Source organism: Coregonus lavaretus (genome assembly GCF_964263955.1).
Source record: "Coregonus lavaretus genome assembly, chromosome: 17".
NCBI lineage: Eukaryota > Metazoa > Chordata > Actinopteri > Salmoniformes > Salmonidae > Coregonus > Coregonus lavaretus.
In genome coordinates this window covers 22,136,479-22,157,903 of record NC_140004.1, presented here as the reverse complement: position 1 = coordinate 22,157,903, position 21,425 = coordinate 22,136,479, and the positions used below count along the sequence as shown (strand labels likewise).

The 21,425-nt window shown below is 43.4% G+C and overlaps 1 protein-coding gene across 3 annotated transcripts in view; it reads left to right on the top strand.

Annotated features, from left to right (window-relative positions):
• LOC311145167 (bone morphogenetic protein 1-like) overlaps nucleotides 1-20,938 on the top strand; it is a 45,260-nt gene extending 24,322 nt beyond the window's left edge. For all 3 annotated transcript variants that reach the window (XM_084181375.1, XM_084181374.1, XM_084181376.1), the window contains 14 exons: nucleotides 5,536-5,660; nucleotides 10,826-10,941; nucleotides 12,216-12,318; nucleotides 12,474-12,590; nucleotides 12,964-13,109; nucleotides 14,003-14,198; nucleotides 14,452-14,577; nucleotides 15,527-15,687; nucleotides 15,915-16,095; nucleotides 17,293-17,418; nucleotides 17,621-17,748; nucleotides 18,216-18,429; nucleotides 18,566-18,816; nucleotides 19,671-20,938. In XM_084181375.1, coding sequence (XP_084037501.1) covers nucleotides 5,536-5,660; nucleotides 10,826-10,941; nucleotides 12,216-12,318; nucleotides 12,474-12,590; nucleotides 12,964-13,109; nucleotides 14,003-14,198; nucleotides 14,452-14,577; nucleotides 15,527-15,687; nucleotides 15,915-16,095; nucleotides 17,293-17,418; nucleotides 17,621-17,748; nucleotides 18,216-18,429; nucleotides 18,566-18,816; nucleotides 19,671-19,805 — 2,125 coding nt within the window. In that variant the 3' untranslated portion in view covers nucleotides 19,806-20,938. The remainder of the gene's footprint in view (nucleotides 1-5,535; nucleotides 5,661-10,825; nucleotides 10,942-12,215; nucleotides 12,319-12,473; nucleotides 12,591-12,963; nucleotides 13,110-14,002; nucleotides 14,199-14,451; nucleotides 14,578-15,526; nucleotides 15,688-15,914; nucleotides 16,096-17,292; nucleotides 17,419-17,620; nucleotides 17,749-18,215; nucleotides 18,430-18,565; nucleotides 18,817-19,670) is intronic.
• The last annotated feature ends 487 nt before the right edge of the window (nucleotides 20,939-21,425 follow it).

Below are 21,425 nucleotides of genomic sequence, written 5' to 3'. Positions count from 1 at the left end.
CACAGGTTGTTCCAATTATCCCTCCCCTGGTTGTCTCCTGCTGCTGGAGTGTAGCAGCATCCCAGTAAACCTCCACATCCATCCCCAGGTTCAGGTTTAGGTAGAGCAGCTAGCACCAGTGGCCCTGCTGCATCAGGCTGCGTGGCACTTTCATACATCTGTGAAGTTCCTTGTAAAAGCTCTCCTCTCATAGCGTGAACTGCCTCATTATGCCACATACGGCCTCTTTGAAGAGGCTTTGATCGTTGTTAGCAACATGATCCCACATACCAGGCAGTTATAGGGTTTTATTCCTGAGGTGTCTGCTGGCTAGCTTCATGGCTCCCAGGTGTTAGCGGGATTTAGGTCAAACACTAATGATCAGATAAACATGTTTAGGTATGGGGAAATGGAGACATTATATGTACTGTAATTTCCCCGACATTGACTTGACAAGCCAAATCTCTGAGAGTACAGAATCAAACTGATCCTGTTTATTTAAGTGATCTATTGTGGCATTTGTGATCAAGGCGTCAAAGACGGTTTATGCAGTCTTTAATAAAATAATAAGGACGAGAGGAGTGTAATAAATCACATCAGATGTATGCATTCTTTCCCAGGTGTTTCTTTTTTCATGGCCACATAGAATCTACTAAGAAAGCTTTTGTCTAATATTATCTTACCTTTCCCTCTAAGATTTGTTTCTGTAGAATGTATGTATGAATAAACAAAAAAATACAGCAGGAAAACTGCTGTCGACTCAAACCAAACTCTCTTAGTGCTGTTGTAGTACATGCTGCTGCTATTTGAAATTCATGTGACAAAAAAATGTATTCTTGGCCTTGAAGTAGGCTTGAAAAGGAGAGCAGTGAATGTGTCATAATCTTAATGATACTCCACCGTGCCAGTTTGTCCCTGGGTGCTAGCTGACCTCTTTCTTCCAGATTCCCTGTCTGACGTATCTGGAAATCTCTCCAGATGCTGTCCTGTCAGTCACAGACCGAGACAGTGGTGTTATAGTGGCTGTTTGAGGTTTGGACCAGCCCAGCCTCTATGACTACTGCATGCTTATTTGGGTTGTGTCCATCCAATCTCTTTTTTTAGGCTGCAGTTCAGCACTGTTTCTGTCTGTTTCCGTTGGATCAAAGCATGGCCAAACAAGTCCACTTGGGACTGAGTTGGAGAATGAGCTGTCAATTTGATGTCATTGTAATTATACACTGAACAAAAATATAAACGCAAAATGTAAAGTGTTGGTCCCATGTTTCATGAGCTGAAATAAAAGATCCCAGAAATGTTCCATACGCACAAAAAGCAAATTTCTCAAAAATGTTGTGCATCCCTGTTAGTGAGCATTTCTCCTTTGCCAAGATAATCCGTCCACCTGACATATCACAAAGCATATCACAAAGCTGTTTAAACAGCATGATCATTACACAGGTGCACCTTGTGCTGGGGACAATAAAAGGCCACTCTAAAATGTGCAGTTTTGTGACATAACACAATGCCACAGATGTCTGAAGTTTTGAGGGAGCGTGCAATTGGCATGTTGACTGCAAGAATGTCCACCAGCGCTGTTGCCAGATAATTTAATGTTCATTTCTCTACCATAAACCGCCTCCATCATCGTTTTAGAGCATTTGGCAGTACGTCCAACTGACCTCACAACTGCAGACCATGTGTAACCACGCCAGCCCAGGACCTCCACATCCGGCTTCTTCACCTGCGGGATTGTCTAAGACAAGCCACCCGGACAGCTGATGAAACTGTAGGTTTGCACAACCGAAGAATTTCTGCAAACACTGTCAGAAATCATCTCAGGGAAGCTCATCTGCGTGCTCGCCGTCCTCACCAGGGTCTTGACCTGACTGCAGTTTGGCGTCGTAGCCAACTTCAGTGAGCAAATGCTCACCTTCAATGGCCACTGGCACACTGGAGAAGTGTGCTCTTCACGGATGAATCCCAGTTTCAATTGTACCGGGCAGATGACAGACAGCATGTATGGCATCGTGTGGGCGAGCGGTTAGCTGATGTCAACGTTGTGAACAGAGTGCCCCGTGGTGTTGGGGTTATGGTATGGGCAGGCGTAAGCTAAGGACAACGAATACAATTGTATTTGCTCATGATAATGCACAGCCCCATGTCGCAAGGATCTGTACACAATTCCTGGAAGGTGAAAATGTTCCAGTTCTTCCATGGCCTGCATACTCACCAGACATGTCACCCATTGAGCATGTTTGGGATGCTCTGGATCGACGTGTACGACAGCGTGTTCCAGTTCCCGCCAATATCCAGCAACTTCGCACTGCCATTGATGAGGAGTGGGTCAACATTCCACAGGCCACAATTTAACAGCCTGATCAACTCTATGCGAAGGAGATGTGTCACACTGCATGAGGCAAATGGTGGTCACACCAGATACTGACTCGTTTTCTGATCCACGCCCCTACCTTTAAAAAAAGGTTATCTGTGACCGAAAGATGCATGTCTGTATTCCCAGTCATGTGAAATCCATAGATTAGGGCGTAATGAATTTATTTCAATTGACTGATTTCCTTATATGAACTGTAACTCAGTAAAATCTTTGAATTTGTTGCATGTTGCATTTAATATTTTTGTTCAGTGTATAATGCATACCAACCCAGCATAAAGGTTTCATGACATCTTTGTCAGGCAGTGTTCAGTCTATAGTGAATTGCGTGACAATGGGGGAGTATCCTGGCACTGAGTTTAACATACCAGTAACATGAGGTTCCCTCCCACAGCCATGTGTATGTGATTGCATTTTGGTACCCTCTGTGCAATTCGACCCAAACTTTCTTCTAAATATATTTTACATCAACAAAATCTGTAACTGTCTAGCGGTACAGACAGCGGCACCAGTGATTGTTGTTCCAATTTAATGCCCCTTTCCCAATTGCAGGAAGAGGTTTGATAGGCCCCAGCTCCCCAATGTGACTGTAATGTGAGTCTGGGCACACGCAAAGCGAGTGAAAGCTGGAGGAGAGGGAGGCCAGACCAGACCGTAATCATTACTACACAGCTCTCTGATATGAGAACCAGCTGTTAGCTCTCCTTTTGTTCTTATTTTTCTGCCCTCTTTTTCACCGAGCCTGGACCTCTCCTCAATGCCTCCTATTGCAGCCTCACTGTCTGGACCTCGTCCCAAATAAACTGCCATGCGCTCGTGGCAACCGGATTTTGGGAAGCCGGGAGAGATTCTTTCTCTACAAGGAGGCTGAGATTGGATACAAACACTGCCAGGCCACTGCGCAGAATGGGCTGTCTAGACCTTTATTTTCTAACTGTACAGACAGAATGTGCTAGAATGAAGTAGCTTTATGATTGTTGATGCACTCTGCTTTGTTGTAATTTCACCACTGAGCATTCCTATTTTCCCAGAGTATAGCCTTATTCCATTATTTTACTGTTTAGAGATACATTTTGTTATTGTGGATTGTATTGAGAGTGTGGTCAGTGTGTTTTCAGATAACCTTATTAGGAGACAAGGGGTTCCTGTTGGCTTTTCTCAAGTCACTGTGAGGTTTGTGATCTGGTTTACACTTCCCATGCTGATTGGCTGATGTACCTGTCCCAATTTCTCCCTTTGTTTCCCCATTATTAGCCTGTGTGTTTGCACAGCGTTTTTACTGTAAATCACCGTGGGAAGCCAGGGCCTTTGCCGAGATTGTTGTTGGGAAGATTTCATGGGCAGCCCTCATGTTTTGAAGTGTCTCCTGGGGACAAGTAAGGCAGCTCCCCATGCTTTTTGTCTGGGGCATGTTACCCGACCATGGGCTCTATCCACCCCCCTACGCTGGGGACATTTTTCAGGCCTGGTGCATGGAGCAGAGCCAACTCAAATAAAGACCTTCCAGTGTGCCCTTTGTCTACTCTGACACCGGCTGGAGTGGCGTTGTTCACCGGCAGCCAGCATACGGCAGACAGACAGGCAGACAGGCGGCCAGACAGGCAGACAGGCAGGCAGGCAGGCAGGCAGGCAGGCAGGCAGGCAGGCAGACAGGCAGTGCTTCAACTGTTAGCTCAGGCTGCTCTGTTTGCACATGCCTGGCATTGATGGGCATGTCACCATGGGAACGGCAAGGGAGCAGGCCTTTGCTCGCCATTGCAGAGAGAGAAAAGGAGATGATAAACTAGCAAAGTGTCAAGTGAGAAAGTGGTGTGAAAAGGTCTGTTTTTTTCGGCATCAACTGTTCCTTTTCAAGCTAAACGCAAGCAACCATGGTGTGATTTTTGTACTTCTTTGTAATCGTTCTTGTTCCTTTAGACTTTGAATCCTTATGCTAAATGTTGTTGTCCATACAACAAACCAATCAAGTTTTAGATTTTCCCATAGAGTTGTCAGGGGAGGGCTTTTGGTTTGCAGTGTTGGACTTTTTCTTTTGTACAGCCTGTACAGATGGAAGTAGTACATCACACATGATGAGGTCAGTGTGAGGTCACTTCTGACCCTCAGACCCATCTGAACTACCTATGTCCTCTGGGGGGGGACATTTTGTACATATTTTCTCATGTGTTCGTTTTTACATGTATGAATTCAAAGGCTTATACATATCTTTATTATTATTTGAGTTGTCATTTCCACATCTTCACCTTTAAATTCATCCCTTTCTGATCCAGAGAGAGTGAATCAGGGAGTATATGGCCTCCAAGCCCCTTGTCTGCCCCCATACAGTAGATCTCACTCCTTGGTTCAGGTCCTACTGGCAGGCCACCAGACTCACACAGGCAAAGCTGTGGCCTGATGCTTCCCTAAGTTTCAGCATCCTCAGTAGATCCCTAAATAATGCCTACTGTCAGTGTAACTGGCAGCAGTTTAGCTGCTGGCTGATGGATCTTTAGGCTTCACCACAGTGAACATGTATTATCTGAGTGTGTGTACAGTGGTGGAAAAGGTACCCAATTGTCATACTTGACTAAAAGTAAAGATACCTTCATAGAAAATGACTCAAGTGAAGGTCACCCAGTAAAATATTACTTGAGTAAAAGTCTAAAATATTTGGTTTTAAATATACTTAAGTATCAAATGTAAATGTAATTGCTAAAATTAAGTAAAAGTATAAATGATTTCACATTCCTTATATTAAGCAAACCAGACAGCACCATTTTCTTGTTTTTTTTTTTACATTTACCAATAGCCAGGGGCACACTCCAACACTCAGACATCATTTACAAACAAAGCATTTGTGTTTAGTGAGTCCACCAGATCAGAGGTAGTAGGGATGACCAAGGATGTTCTCTTGATAAGTGCGTGAATTTGACCATTTTCTTGTCCTGTTAAGCGTTCAAAATGTAACAAGTACTTTTGGGTGTCAGGGAAAATGTATGGAGTAAAAAGTACATTATTTTTATTTAGGAATGTAGTAAAGTAAAAGTTGTCAAAAATATAAATAGTAAAGTAAATTACAGATACCCCAAAAAACTGCTTAAGTAGTACTTTACACCAATGTGTGTGTGCGACAGTGTGTATGTGCGAGTGCCTTCCTGGTTTTGTTGTGTTTTGATCTAACAGCAGTCTCTTCTCCTGAAATGCAGAGGAATCTTCTTGGACACCATCCTGCCACGCTATGATGTCAATGGAGTGAGACCCCCGATTGGCCAGAGGACAAGGCTAAGCAAAGGGGATATCACACAGGCACGCAAACTCTACAAGTGTTCCAGTAAGAACAGCACAATTATTGTAAACACATTTTGAATGGGTTCAACATACATGTTGGTGTAGAGTTGATACATACCATATGGTAGATATTAAACAATAGGCCTATGAAGTTGAGTTAATATTACATAATACCATAATATAGTGCTTGCTGTTGCTTTAGCTTACCACTGGGAGTGAGATTGTATTCTCCTTTTTCGTGTCTGATTATCACTGAGAGTGAATACTCAAAAACACTTTGTTTTCCGAGCTGTAGTTTACTGTACATTGGATTGAAAAAGTTGAGCATTTACCATTGATGTGGCGTGGTTCCCTGGCAGTCGAGGCTGCTGAGGGGAGGACAGCTCTTAATAATGGCTGGAATGGAGTTCATGGAATGGCATCAAAAACATGGTTTTCATGGGTTTGATTCCATTCCATTCACTCCATTCCATCCATTTTACTCCATTCCAGCCATTATTTTGACCATTCTTCCCTCAGCAGCCTCCACTGTTCCCTGGCTATGGTTGCGGTGACTTCCCCGGCCAGGGAAAGGAGTGTAAACAGTGCCCTAGGACAGGAAGTTTGTCATCACTCTTTCCCAGATAGACCCAAAAGAACAGCTGGTCTCAAGAGGACAATGACTAGAATGATGGCTGGGAATCAACACTCTGTTCTTAGGGTCCAGAGATCAAGACATTTACAATGTAAACTGAACACATAAGTGTTGGAAAGGAAAACAAACCGCCCTGGCGCTTTACTAGTAGTTTCGTTGGTCTTTAGAAAGACAAAGGTTTAATAAGGTTTTTAAGGCTGAAGGGACAACAACTTTCACAAGTTTGAAATAGTCATTCATAAAAGAAAAGTGATGTCAGTGCGTTAATTGTGGGTCAGACAGGGAAAACTGAGTTTGTCAGAACCACATTAAAGCTCAGTGAATAAACAGCATACTGCTGACCAGAACTGGACCGCTGAATGTGGTTTTAGTTGGGGGAATCATCCGTCTTGACCATAGATGGTTCAGAGGGGTGGGGCTGGTTGAATGGGTGTGGGTGTCTGTGTCCTTCACAGTGATTAACTCCCCCTCAGTGGTACAGGAGAGAGTAGATGATGTGGCGCACAGCGCAGCACAGGGGATGCAGCTAGGAGGGAGTCTCTGTCAGTTTTCCTGGAAAACAGATCCTGCGAGCATAGTGTGGTGGATCCTCATTTACACAGCATTCCTGGGAGCATTTGACATACCCCAGTGTGCTTGTTAATGGTTTAATATCAGCAAACCTCTGCCAAGAGTTATTAGACAGAGCTCTCGCCTCCACTCTTTATATGCTCACACACAGGTTTGGAGGGAGTCAATGAACATAAACAGTTGGGGGAGATGTTTTTCTTACTCCCACTGGAGCAGAGAAAGGTGAAGTGAGCAGGGAAGTAATATCTTAGGATTCGTGTCCTAGAGAGACAAGAATGATATGCTTTCATGCTTTTTCCTCTCCTCTGTTGATCAGTGGGTAGAAAGCTCCCAAGGTCTGTTCAGTTCCCCTAGAGCACTGTGCCCCTAAGCCATGCATGCTGGTTGGAATGAGCCCCTGTAGCACAGTTGGTTTAGCCAGTTGGCCAGGGGGAGGATTGACTACCAGCATGTACATTATGTATTACGTCTCCCAGAGGGTTGGGTTATTTATAGTAAGCCAGGTTTATTTTGAGACGATGTGTCTCATACTGTCTTCTGCTATCGCTTCTCATCATCTGGAAGAAGTTGAATATCATCACCATCAGCAGATGTGCCTCTGAACATGAAAGAGTTGCCCTCCTCTTAAGATTCAGGATTATACAGTGCCTTCAGAAAGTATTCATACCCCTTGACTTATTCCACATTTTGTTCTATTACAGCCTGAATTCAAAATTCACCCATCTACACACATTACCCCATAATGACAAAGTGAAAACATGTTTTTAGAAAGTTTAGCAAATGTATTGAAAATGAAATACAGAAATATCTAATTTACATAAGTATTCACACAAAGGTGAATTTATCTCCCAGTGTCTGTTGGAAATCAGACTGAACACGGTTTTCCTTTAGGATTTTGCCTGTGCTTAGCTCTATTCCGTTTATTTTTATCCTAAAAAACTCCCAAGTCCTTGCCGATGACAAGCATACCCATAACATGATGCAGCCACCACCATGCTTGAAAATATAAAGCGTGGTACTCAGTTATGTGTTGTGTTGGATTTGCCCCAAACATAACGCTTTGTATTCAGGACATAAAGTACATTTCTTTGCCACATTTTTTGCAGTTTTACTTTAGTGCCTTATTGTAAACAGGATGCATGTTTTGGGATATTTTTATTCTGTACAGGCTTCCTTCTTTTCACTTTGTTATTTAGGTTAGTATTATGGAGTAACTACAATGTTGTTGATCCATCCTCAGTTTTCTCCTATCACAGCAATTCAACTCTTGTAAATGTTTTAAAGTCACCATTGGCCTCATGGTGAAATCCCTGAGCGGTTTCCTTCCTCTCCGGCAATTGAGTTCGGAAGGACGGCTGTATCTTTGTAGTGACTGGGTGTATTGATACACCATCCAAAGTGTAATTAATAACTTCACCATGCTCAAAGGGATATTCAATGTCTGCTTTTTTTTATTTTTACCCATCTACCAATAGGTGCTCTTCTTTGCCAGGCATTGGAAAACCTTCCTGGTCTTTGTGGTTGAACCTGTGTTTGAAATTCACTGCTCGACTGAGGGACCTTACAATTACAGTGGGGAAAAAAAGTATTTAGTCAGCCACCAATTGTGCAAGTTCTCCCACTTAAAAAGATGAGAGAGGCCTGTAATTTTCATCATAGGTACACGTCAACTATGACAGACAAATTGAGGAAAAAAAATCCAGAAAATCACATTGTAGGATTTTTAATGAATTTATTTGCAAATTATGGTGGAAAATAAGTATTTGGTCACCTACAAACAAGCAAGATTTCTGGCTCTCACAGACCTGTAACTTCTTCTTTAAGAGGCTCCTCTGTCCTCCACTCATTACCTGTATTAATGGCACCTGTTTGAACTTGTTATCAGTATAAAAGACACCTGTCCACAACCTCAAACAGTCACACTCCAAACTCCACTATGGCCAAGACCAAAGAGCTGTCAAAGGACACCAGAAACAAAATTGTAGACCTGCAACAGACTGGGAAGACTGAATCTGCAATAGGTAAGCAGCTTGGTTTGAAGAAATCAACTGTGGGAGCAATTATTATGAAATGGAAGACATACAAGACCACTGATAATCTCCCTCGATCTGGGGCTCCACGCAAGATCTCACCCCGTGGGGTCAAAATGATCACAAGAACGGTGAGCAAAAATCCCAGAACCACACAGGGGGACCTAGTGAATGACCTGCAGAGAGCTGGGACCAAAGTAACAAAGCCTACCATCAGTAACACACTACGCCGCCAGGGACTCAAATCCTGCAGTGCCAGACGTGTCCCCCTGCTTAAGCCAGTACATGTCCAGGCCCGTCTGAAGTTTGCTAGAGTGCATTTGGATGATCCAGAAGAGGATTGGGAGAATGTCAAATATAACTTTTTGGTAAAAACTCAACTCGTCGTGTTTGGAGGACAAAGAATGCTGAGGTGCATCCAAAGAACACCATACCTACTGTGAAACATGGGGGTGGAAACATCATGCTTTGGGGCTGTTTTTCTGCAAAGGGTCCAGGACGACTGATCCGTGTAAAGGAAAGAATGAATGGGGCCATGTATCGTGAGATTTTGAGTGAAAACCTCCTTCCATCAGCAAGGGCATTGAAGATGAAACGTGGCTGGGTCTTTCAGCATGACAATGATCCCAAACACACTGCCCGGGCAATGAAGGAGTGGCTTCGTAAGAAGCATTTCAAGGTCCTGGAGTGGCCTAGCCAGTCTCCAGATCTCCATCCCATAGAAAATCTTTGGAGGGAGTTGAAAGTCTGTGTTTCCCAGCGACAGCCCCAAAACATCACTGCTCTAGAGGAGATCTGCATGGAGGAATGGGCCAAAATACCAGCAACAGTGTGTGAAAACCTTGTGAAGACTTACAGAAAACGTTTGACCTGTGTCATTGCCAACAAAGGGTATATAACAAAGTATTGAGAAACTTTTGTTATTGACCAAATACTTATTTTCCACCATAATTTGCAAATAAATTCATAAAAAATCCTACAATGTCATTTTCTGGAAAAAAAAATCTCATTTTGTCTGTCATAGTTGACGTGTACCTATGATGAAAATTACAGGCCTCTCTCATCTTTGTAAGTGGGAGAACTTGCACAATTGGTGGCTGACTAAATACTTTTTTTCCCCACTGTATCTGTATGTGTGGTGTACAGAGATGAGGTAGTCGTTAAATTGCACACAGAGTGAGTCCATGCAACTTATAATGTGACTTGCTATGCACATTTTTACTCCTGAACTTATTTTGGCTTGACATAACAGATGGGTTGAATACTTATTGACTGAAGACATTTCAGCTTTTCATTTTTTATTAATTTGTAAACATTTCTAAGAACATAATTCCACTTTGATATTATGTGGTATTGTGTGTAGGCCAGTGACACAAAATCTCAATTTAATCAATTTTAAATTCAGGCTGTAACACAACAAAATGTGGAAAAAGTCAAGGGGTGTGAATACTTTCTGAAGGCACTTTAATTGTTGCATCAAGCTGCTGTCTTCTGCAGTATCCCTTTAGTGGGACTTGGCTGCTTAATTGCTGTTTCTCTATGCTACTGCTGGAGTCCATAGGTCTTAGCCCATATCAGTAGAGAAACTAATTGCTAGGGTCTCATGTTAATGTCTGTCTGTCTGTCTGTGTCTTTCTTTCTTTCTTTCTTTCTTTCTTTCTTTCTTTCTTTCTTTCTTTCTTTCTTTCTTTCTTTCTTTCTTTCTTTCTTTCTTTCTTTCTTTCTTTCTTTCTTTCTTTCTTTCTTTCTTTCTTTCTTTCTTTCTTTCTTTCTTTCTTTCTTTCTTTCTTTCTTTCTTTCTTTCTTTCTTTCTTTCTTTCTTTCTTTCTTTCTTTCTTTCTTTCTTTCTTTCTTTCTTTCTTTCTTTCTTTCTTTCTTTCTTTCTTTCTTTCTTTCTTTCTTTTCTTTCTTTCTTTCTTTCTTTCTTTCTTTCTTTCTTTCTTTCTTTCTTTCTTTCTTTCTGTGTGTGGATAGGATGTGGAGACAGTCTGCAGGAAAGCAGTGGGAACTTCTCCTCTCCTGGCTTCCCCAACGGATACTCAGCCTATATGCACTGCATCTGGAGAATATCGGTCACGCCAGGGGAAAAGGTGGGAGGCGTGATGAGGCCTTGGAAAACTGATTGAGATAGAAACTTGGATCAGTTTTAGGAGAAGTGCTTTGTTTATCATGGCTTAGTAGTGATACCTCTGTTTTCCTTAGGATAATGTAATCTTAGATGATGATCTATATGATCCCTTTGAGTCAGCACTAGATTTTTGTTCTTCTCATGTTGAAACTGTTTGGACTGTAAAAAAAAACAATATATAAAAATATATATATACACAGTGGGGAGAACAAGTATTTGATACACTGCTGATTTAGCAGGTTTTCCTACTTACAAAGCATGTAGAGGTCTGTAATTTTTATCATAGGTACACTTCAACTGTGAGAGACGGAATCTAAAACAAAAATCCAGAAAATCACATTGTATGATTTTTAAGTAATTAATTTGCATTTTATTGCATGACATAAGTATTTGGTACATCAGAAAAGCAGAATTTAATATTTGGTACAGAAACCTTTGTTTGCAATTACAGAGATCATATGTTTCCTGTAGGTCTTGACCAGGTTTGCACACACTGCAGCAGGGATTTTGGCCCACTCCTCCATACAGACCTTCTCCAGATCCTTCAGGTTTCGGGGCTGTCACTGGGCAATACGGACTTTCAGCTCCCTCCAAAGATTTTCTATTGGGTTCAGGTCTGGAGACTGGCTAGGCCACTCCAGGACCTTGAGATGCTTCTTACGGAGCCACTCCTTAGTTGCCCTGGATGTGTGTTTCGGGTTGTTGTCATGCTGGAAGACCCAGCCACGACCCATCTTCAATGCTCTTACTGAGGGAAGGAGGTTGTTGGCCAAGATCTCGCGATACATGGCCCCATCCATCCTCCCCTCAATACGGTGCAGTCGTCCTGTTTTTTACAGACCTCGTCCTGTTTTTTACAAAATTACAGACCTCTACATGCTTTGTAAGTAGGAAAACCTGCAAAATCGGCAGTGTATCAAATACTTTTTCTCCCCACTGTATATATATATATATATATATATATATATATATATATGTGTATATGTGTTTTATTGTCACATACACTGGATAGTTGCAGTGAAAAGTGTTGTTTTACAGGTTCAGCCATTGTAGTACCACACCCCTGGAGCAAATTAGAGTTAAGTGTCTTGCTGAAGGGCACATCGGAAGATCTTTTTTCACCTTGTCGGCTCAGGTATTCGAACCAGCAACCTTTCGGTTACTGGCCTAACACTAACCGCTAGGCTACCTGCTGCCCTGTACCAGGTCTGTAACCATGCTCTCTTGGTTTTTAAGATCATTCTGAACTTCACCTCCATGGATCTGTATAGGAGTCACCTGTGCTGGTACGACCATGTCGAGATCAGAGATGGATACTCCAGGAAAGCTCCTCTGAAAGGTCAGGATTATTAGAAGAAAGATATAGTTCCATACATGCACTACACTAAACTACAGTGATGCTGAAAATAAACTGAATGTAATAAGTGTATCTGGAAAAAAAAAGTAGTTCTGATGTCTGGAGTGTGATAAGGTGGTCTGGTGTGTGTGTTCCAGGTCGTTTCTGTGGGGATAAGCTGCCTGAACCAATCATCTCCACTGACAGCCGGTTGTGGATCGAGTTCCGCAGCAGCAGTAACTGGGTGGGGAAGGGCTTCTCCGCTGTGTATGAAGGTAAGGCCAGAGCTGGAGCCCAATCCCCAGCAGCCCCATAACAACACAGCTCAGCTGACTCACTGGGCACCTGGGTCACAGACTGAACAACGTGCCTAAAAGCAGCTCAGTGATTCTGTCAAATCCCCAAGTCTGGCTGCCTCCATGCTAATGTGTCCAGCATGTTATTCTGCATTAATCTGATTTTCGTCCGAGTTGATATTCAGCTCAACATTGTATCCAGACTGTAGAGCATGATGTATTTAATATAGGAACCATTTTTAATAATCAACATTATGAAATCCATGAAACAAAACACAATACTCCTTGAGAGAAATGTGGTAATGATGATGATAGAGAACGATGACATCACAGCATGTTCTCTGCCATTCAGCCATCTGTGGAGGAGAGGTGAAGAAGGATAATGGACAGATCCAGTCTCCTAACTACCCAGATGACTATCGGCCCAACAAGGTGTGCATATGGAAGATCAGTGTGTCTCAGGGATACCATGTCGGCCTGACCTTCCAGTCCTTTGAGGTAAGAGATACAGGCCTCTTTTTGTTCTTTTCATACCCTCCACATCCAGTAGCAAATTTTTACATACTGCTACACAGACTGCGAATCATACAATGACATTGGGGGTCTCAATTTTTTAAATGGGATTGATTTTTTAAAAATAATTATGTGGCATGATGTTTTTCATCTGATTGTCAAACAAATCAGTTCACAATTTAGGCCACCTGCACACATTCGTCCACTCCAAAATTATTCCAGCATCCAAACAGTGCACCGTGCACCAGCCGATTGATGAAGGGAAAGAGACATCTGTTGCAAAATACCCCAATTGTCATTAGGCCCACTCTTGTAGCCTGAATTAATTGATGCGTCTTGCAGACAAATTGACATTTTTTGTAAAAAGAAAAGTCGGGACACCTGAAAAGGGGCTGAAATACGGGACGCAAATACAGCTGTGTCTGTCCCGAGCTCATCGGCAAGGGAAACTGTGAGGGCCCAGTTGAAACAATGTTGCAAGTTCGCTAGCGATAGCTCAAGACAGACAGAGAGCGAGGCAGAGTAAAGAGATTAATGTGATTGAAAGAACTTGAACCAACTGTCACCGGTTTAAACCATGACAGAGAGATTGGGGTGTTCGTTTGATTTGGAATAAGCTTTTAATTTAATATTTACCACTATAGCAGTACACAATTGCATTTTAAACAAATAGGAGAATGGTTAAATTAGCCCCCCCCCCCCCCCCCAAAGTTTGACTTTTGTTACATTTACGGGAGCTCAAGTCTCATTCAGGCCCCCCCCCCCCCCCCCGTCTAATTGGCAAACTGCCGCTACATCCATATCCTCTGCAACCTTTGTGCATGAAAATTACTTAGAAGTTCTACTAACCTTGTCCCTTTGTCTCCTCTTTTCCTTAGATTGAGAGGCATGACAGCTGTGCCTATGACTACCTGGAGGTGAGGGATGGGAACTCAGACAACAGCCCACTGCTGGGACGCTTCTGTGGCTACGACAAGCCAGATGACATCAAGACCAGTTCCAACCAGCTGTGGATGAAGTTTGTGTCTGATGGCTCTGTCAACAAGGCTGGCTTCGCAGCCAACTTTTTCAAAGGTCAGATCTCAAGGGTTGTGCACTATAGAAAAGAACACCCAAAAAGTCATTGCTGATGGCATATGCCCTCGTTGTAGAAATTACCAGTGTGATTTTCATAGTAACGATTCTCTGAGCAGCATGTCATGTTGAGTAATTTGAGAATAATTCCGTCATGATTTCAGGATAGTTAAATTGCAGCATTCATCATTTGTGACTTGTAGCCTGCTGAGTTGTGAGGCCATGTAAAGGTAACATGTTGTTGTGGTTGTAGAGATGGACGAGTGCTCCAAGCCCGACAATGGTCGCTGTGAGCAACGCTGTGTCAACACACTAGGCAGCTACAAGTGTGCCTGTGACCCGGGCTACGAGCTGGCTGCCGACAAGCGCAGCTGTGAGGGTGAGTACAGCAGAATGCTGCCCAGAGCCTGCTCAATCATGCCTTCTCTACTGCAGGTCACACTGTAATGCAGTTCAGTGCTGTTCTTTAATCACTAGCACCCAAATACACAAAGTCCAGTTGCCCCACATACAGTAGCTAGAAAAAATACCTCCAGAGATTTATGTCATTGGATTGTCATTTGGATTTCACCCAATGGGGTTGTAATTTGATGCACCCACCCAACCAAAATTCAACCCAACATCACAGGTAATCAGAGCCCAAAGCAAGTGTTAAAAGCATCCTAATTAGATATTCACCTGTAAATTAAAACCAGACAGAAGTGCTGATGCAGTGTTTTATAGTTTTACCTTTTCATTGCTCTTTTTTTTACCAAACCTGACCACTGTCTGCCTCTGGAGGAGGAGGCCTGCTATTACATGTTCCTCACATTGAATAATTATCCAGTTTAACCCTTTTGGATTACATACATTTCTGCATGTTTACGTTTTTGGTGAAAATAAAGCAGGGTGTCTGTTATAACATTATCCTCAATGGTTTAATAATACCCAGCTTAACCTTTTTGGATGACATGCATTGTGTTTTTAATCTTTTTGGGGATAAAACCCTACCACACTTTGCATTAATACGACAGAACATGATATTGCGTAACTGTCAAGCCTGTCTGAGACCATCAGCGATAGGTTGCTATGATAACAGCAGGTCAGCCAATTGTGAGTGTTGACCTTTATTGAACGATATGGGGCATGAAAATTATTCCATTCTGCTACTACAGATAGATGTTTTGCACAAATTGTCAGTGATACACCATTTTATCATTATAACCATATGAAGTTTAAGCACATCTTAACCATTGTCCTGGTCTTCTCTCCTCTGTCTGTCTGTCTGTCTGTCTGTCTGTCTGTCTGTCTGTCTGTCTGTCTGTCTGTCTGTTTGTCTGTCTGTGTAGCTGCCTGTGGAGGTTTCATCACCAAGCTGAACGGCTCCATCACCAGCCCAGGCTGGCCCAGAGAGTACCCCCCCAACAAGAACTGTATCTGGCAGCTGGTGGCGCCCACACAGTACCGAATCACCCTGCTTTTTGACGTCTTTGAGACGGAGGGCAATGACGTGAGCACCGGGGTTGTTATGACTGAGCTTGGTTGGGTTTGTTCTATCCCCATGGGCCTTAGTGGTGTCATCATGAAGCTGTCCTCCTGTCTGTCTGTCATAGAGCACAGACTGTTGTCCTTATATTGTACTTTGTAATATATTCCTGTGCATCGTATTTGTGTACAAATTGTAATTACATTCCCTTAATGTTTCATGCTATAATGACCTGCTGTTCCTCTGTCCAGGTGTGTAAATATGACTATGTGGAGGTCCGCAGTGGGCTTTCAGCAGACTCAAGGCTACATGGGAAGTTCTGTGGAGCAGAGAAACCTGAGGCCATCACCTCTCAGTACAACAACATGCGCATTGAGTTTAAGTCAGACAACACAGTCTCCAAGAAGGGATTCAAAGCTCAGTTCTTCTCAGGTGAGCCTTTGACACTGGTGTGTGTCTTTACCTTCAAGAGTCTGTTTCAGTGGTGGTCAGTGCCGTTTCACATGAGGGAGAACAATTTTTTTTCTCATGAGCATGGCCTTATTTCTATTACAGCATATTGGATGACTGTCATTCATATTCCATTCACCAGGTTAAATGTAACAGCGATAGGTTTAGGTTAGTACATGATACTCACATTTTCCCTATACCCATCATGAGGTTGCTACAACCTAGCCTATGAATAAAAGTTTACAACGTAGGTGCACACAGGTCGAGAGACAAATTTGATGTGACAGAAAGTGACACATGGACAGACAGTGACATTCAATATATTAGTAAAACCAAAAGCTTACCTTGACTTGGAAGAGTTCCAGTGTTGTGTTGGATAGTCATAGCCAGCTAGCTAACATAGCATCCCTCTGTTTGAGCAGGGTGTTTCAGTAGGTTAAACTAGCTAGCTGCATTTGCTAGCTAAGTAAGTGAAACTGAAAGTGAAACAAAATGACAATCTCTCTCTCTATTTCTCTCTTGCTTCTCCTTCATTTAGGAATAAATGAATTTGTTCAAAACTGTTCAACTATTTTCTTTCACTCTCTTTGAGTCAACTACTCACCACATTTTATGCACTGCGGTGCTAGCTAGCTGTAGCTTATGCTTTCAGTACTAGATTAATTATCTGATCCTCTGATTGGGTGGACAACATGTCAGTTCATGCTGCAAGAGCTCTGATAGGTTGGAGGACGTCCTCCGGAAGTTGTCATAATTACTGTGTAAGTCTATGGAAGGGGGTGAGAACCATGAGCCTCCTAGGTTTTGTATTGAATTCAATGTACTCAGGAGGACGGAAGCTAGCTGTCCTCCGGCTACACCATGGTGCTACCCTACAGAGTGCTGTTGAGGCTACTGTAGACCATCTTTGCAAAATAGTGTGTTTTAATCAATTATTTGGTGACGTGATTATATTTAGTATAGTTTTATCTAAAAAATGATAACTTTTAAAATGTTTTTATGAAATTCACTGAGGAGGATGGTCATCCCCTTCCTCCTCTGAGAAGCCTCCAATGGTCTGTTTCTGTGTGTATGAGTGAAGGTTCATCAATTTGACCCCACAAGTGTGCTTGAGTGCTGATGGCAGGGTGGTTGTGTGGGAGATATGCTCACCAAGGTAGTGTCCCTCTATGTCCACAGACAAAGACGAGTGCTCGAAGGAGAACGGAGGTTGCCAGCATGAGTGTGTCAATACCTTCGGGAGCTACAGCTGTCAGTGCCGCAGTGGCTTTGTGCTGCATGAGAATAAACACGACTGCAAAGAAGGTACCAATTGGCCACCTGCACATTTATTTTATGTGGGTTGGAGCTTAAGGGGATGACTTCCTATTGCAATGAGTGGGGGGGAACGAGTACACACTCCCATGTGCCAAGAACAACAGCCCCTGAGTGGGGTTTGAACATTATCCTGTGTGGAGCAGTGATGATACAGGGGAGGGATGTTGACTTTGTGGATGTGTTTTTGCAGCCGGCTGTGATCACATTGTGAACAGTGTGACTGGCACCATCACAAGCCCCAATTGGCCAGATAAATACCCCAGCAAGAAGGCATGCACCTGGGCGCTCTCCACCACTGCAGGCCATCGCATCAAAATTGTATGTGTCCCCCTCCAACTCTCTAACATACAGATTGCATGTGTGTGGGTATAGGTATGCATGTGTTTGCGGGAAGGGGGGTTTGAATGAACTGTGGAAATCATTGAGGACTTTACACTGTACTGTACTGAGCACCACAGCCTCTGCTGAGTGTTGACAGTGTGATTGAAACAATCCCCTAGCCATGAATGGCTCCCGCTTCTGTCACAATAATACAGTTTGTCTTCATCCATGGCATGCTGTACAAATCTCAGCTTTTTGAATATCATTTAGTTAACTGGGCTTAGCCAATGAAAAGTGATTGCATGTGTCTTTGTCTATGCTCTTCGTTCCAATGGGTTTCTAAAGGTTATTCCGCTAATAGGGAACCATTGCATTTCATACTCTAGCTCTTGTAAAACAGGCTGTATACCTGCGATCCTCTTTCCCTATTTCATCTCATTCTCTCCCCTCATGCTTTGTCTCAGGACTTCAATGAGATCGACATGGAGGCCCATCTGGAGTGCGCCTACGACCACATCGAGATCTACGACGGGCGCGACGGCAAAGCCCCCAGTCTGGGTCGCTTCTGTGGCACCAAGAAGCCTCCTCCCATCATGTCCAGCGCCAACAAGATGTTTATCCGCTTCTTCTCTGATAACTCTGTACAGAAGAAGGGCTTTGAGGCCTCCCACACAGCAGGTACATTACTGCCAACACAACTTAGACTCTAGCCCACTGTATGGCTAGACTTATTGCACTGGCTTCTCCTCAATGGTTATTGGTTAGTTCCTTCTGAATGATATCTATGTTTTTATTTATTTATTATTATCTCCAGAGTGTGGAGGTCGTCTGAAGGCTGAGGTCAAGACCAAAGACCTGTACTCCCATGCTCAGTTTGGGGACAATAACTACCCCGGTGCGTCTGACTGCCAGTGGGTGATTGCGGCTGAGAAAGGCTACGGGGTGGAGCTCATCTTCCAGACCTTTGAGATTGAGGAGGAGGCTGACTGTGGCTACGACTACATGGAGCTCTTTGATGGTGTCGATACCAAGTCCCCAAGGCTTGGACGCTACTGTGGCTCTGGGGTAAACTCCCTGATAACCTCATCTATTGAAGGACTTTTTCTGCCCAACATTATTTCTAGCACCAGCGATGTACTTTCATAATATCGGTATTCTCTCTTTCAGGTCTAGCTTTATTGAACCACTGCAGCTGTGTTAAAACAACACTTTCAGAGACTGTGTAAAATTAGCTCTGCAGTTGAATAATAACCTTTCACACTGCGTGTCTGTGTTTGAGCGTTAAAGAATGGACCCAGGGTTTTGAAGATTTCCACTCCGCTCTCCGGCTTTTTGTTAAAGTTGATGTGTTCCACCGGGTTGGAGTATATTGCTTCAGTAGCAGCTGAGCTTGATAAGAGCAGGCCCTGGCTGGCTTGTGAAAGGCTATCATGGTCTCCAGCATTGAGCTGTAACTGAGAGCTAATCAGCCGACGATGAGGCTGAGGCTACAGTGGGTGGGGGGGAGCTGAAACAATGAGGCCACTGGGGAGTTGAAACGTTAAATCCATAGGTCAGGGAACAGCTTGATTTCATTTAACACACATCAGTAATAAGCCTGTGTCTCTACTCTACTGATGCCTGGTACTGTAAATCAGTGCTAGCAGGAGCTGGAGGGCACATAATGCTCACAGTACCAAAGGGGCTGCTTCCTCCATCAAGCCCTTTTTAGACATGTTGGACTAATCTGGAAACTGAGACTGTATTTTTATTGGAGAATAAGTGGCAGTTGTTCACTCCAACAGCCCTCCCCTCCCTTACCCTACAGCCCCCTCAGTCTGGATCTAGGAGATATCATTTAGTTTTAATTGAAGTGCAGTCAGAGTGCCAGAAGGCGACAGCGGTTAACTAAATCTGTGTTTTCTCCTCCGATCCCCTAGCCTCCCGAGGAGATCTACTCTGCCGGCGACTCCATTGTAATCAAGTTCCGCTCTGATGACACCATCAACAAGAAGGGCTTCCACGTGCGGTACACCAGCACCAAGTTTCAGGACACATTACACTCGCGCAAGTGACCAGCGGGGGCCGGAAAGGGCCGGGTGGGGCAGAGGGGCAAACGGAGGGGCCCCCAGGGGAGGCGCCAGCCTGACACTCGGAAACCTTCGGCCACCAAGATCATTCAGAAACGACAGAACAGCCGGAAGACCACCAACCGCACCTCAGCTCCAAGGGGCTCCAGCTCCCTACAGACTGTGAGGAGTAAAGCCATTCTGCAGTAGACCTTGTTTTTACCTTTTTCTATGGTTATGATTGGGGTGGGTGGGTGGGTGGGTGGATATCCGGTTAGGTGGATTCAGGGGGAGAGTTTTCTACCCCCAGGTTTTTTTGTTGTTCTTTTTTTATTTTTATTTTTTAAGCCTCCTAATGAGAGAGAAATGAACAACAGTGGATTCTCAGGACCTGTAGGAAGGCAAGCATCAGCCGGACAGATCCCTGCTTTTGTCAGGCCAGCCCTCCACACCAGGGGGGAAGGAGGTGAGGAGAGAAGAGGAGGGGGAGGAGACTGGAGGAAGTTCCAGAGGGATTCGCCAACCTCAACCTTCCGGCCACACTCCTCTGGAATACTAGAGCTCCTCTCCTCCTCACATTCCCATCCCTATTGTTCAAGAATTCCAGTCAATAAGAGGATTAGAGGGATGCCCTTGACTTGAGGTTTTGATATTGCATGTAATTACAAGGAGAGATAAGGAAACTGTACAGTGACAACACCAGCATTTGTAATTGGCATTGTCCTGGCAACCAGTGCAGGATTCTCACTATTACCATTAACAAGGAAATTAAGGAAGCAGTTATCTTATTAAAGGACTAATAAATGAAATGTGGCCCATGTCTTCTGGTTGGTAATTGCTGGCCCATTGAGGGGCTATTGCTGTACCTCTCTGTGTAATTGTAATGTGTATGATTATTCAAAGGGACATGACAAGCTTTCCTCAACTCAAATCGTCAGTAAGCACTTTACAGTGAATTGTTCAAAAATCATGAACTAACGATTTTTTGTAAAATGCCATGCAAGTTCACTTATTTTTTATGCATTTTATCACTTTTATTCCGTTATTTTATTTTCATTGCTCCATTTTGTTTCTCAGGCGTGCTTGAGAGCAGTATGTACCCTGTAACATGGGGTAATAAAGATATGGGTTCTGTTTCAGTGTTCATGTACAGTTTTAATGTGCAGCATTTTCTCTCCCTAGACTAAAACTCTCCAATCTCCGGGGGCAGGCCAGAGCCCTTTATTGTGATAGGCTCTGGTGCAGGCAAGTCGGAGTAGTCATTGTCATAGCAACACCTTCACAATATATTCATCTGTTTATGGTGGGGCACTGCAGAATTCCATGTATTATGAATGTTTTGGTATTGTGCAGTGAGAGTGTTAATTACTGTTATCCCACTCTCTTTTCGGGTTATTTTTAATTTGACTGAAAATGCCAGCTGTCACTTAACGTCTTTGCCTCTATAACCAATCAATGCAGATGTTCAGCATGGTTGAATTTGTAAGAACCAATGGATGTGCTTGTGCTAACAAAGTAAGTGCTGTGTGTGTGTGTGTGTGTATGCTGTCATTTGCTCCTGTCTCTTTTTACCCTGTGCTGGTTAGGTGAGAGCCCTTGGCACTGTAGAGACAGAGAATGCTTCCA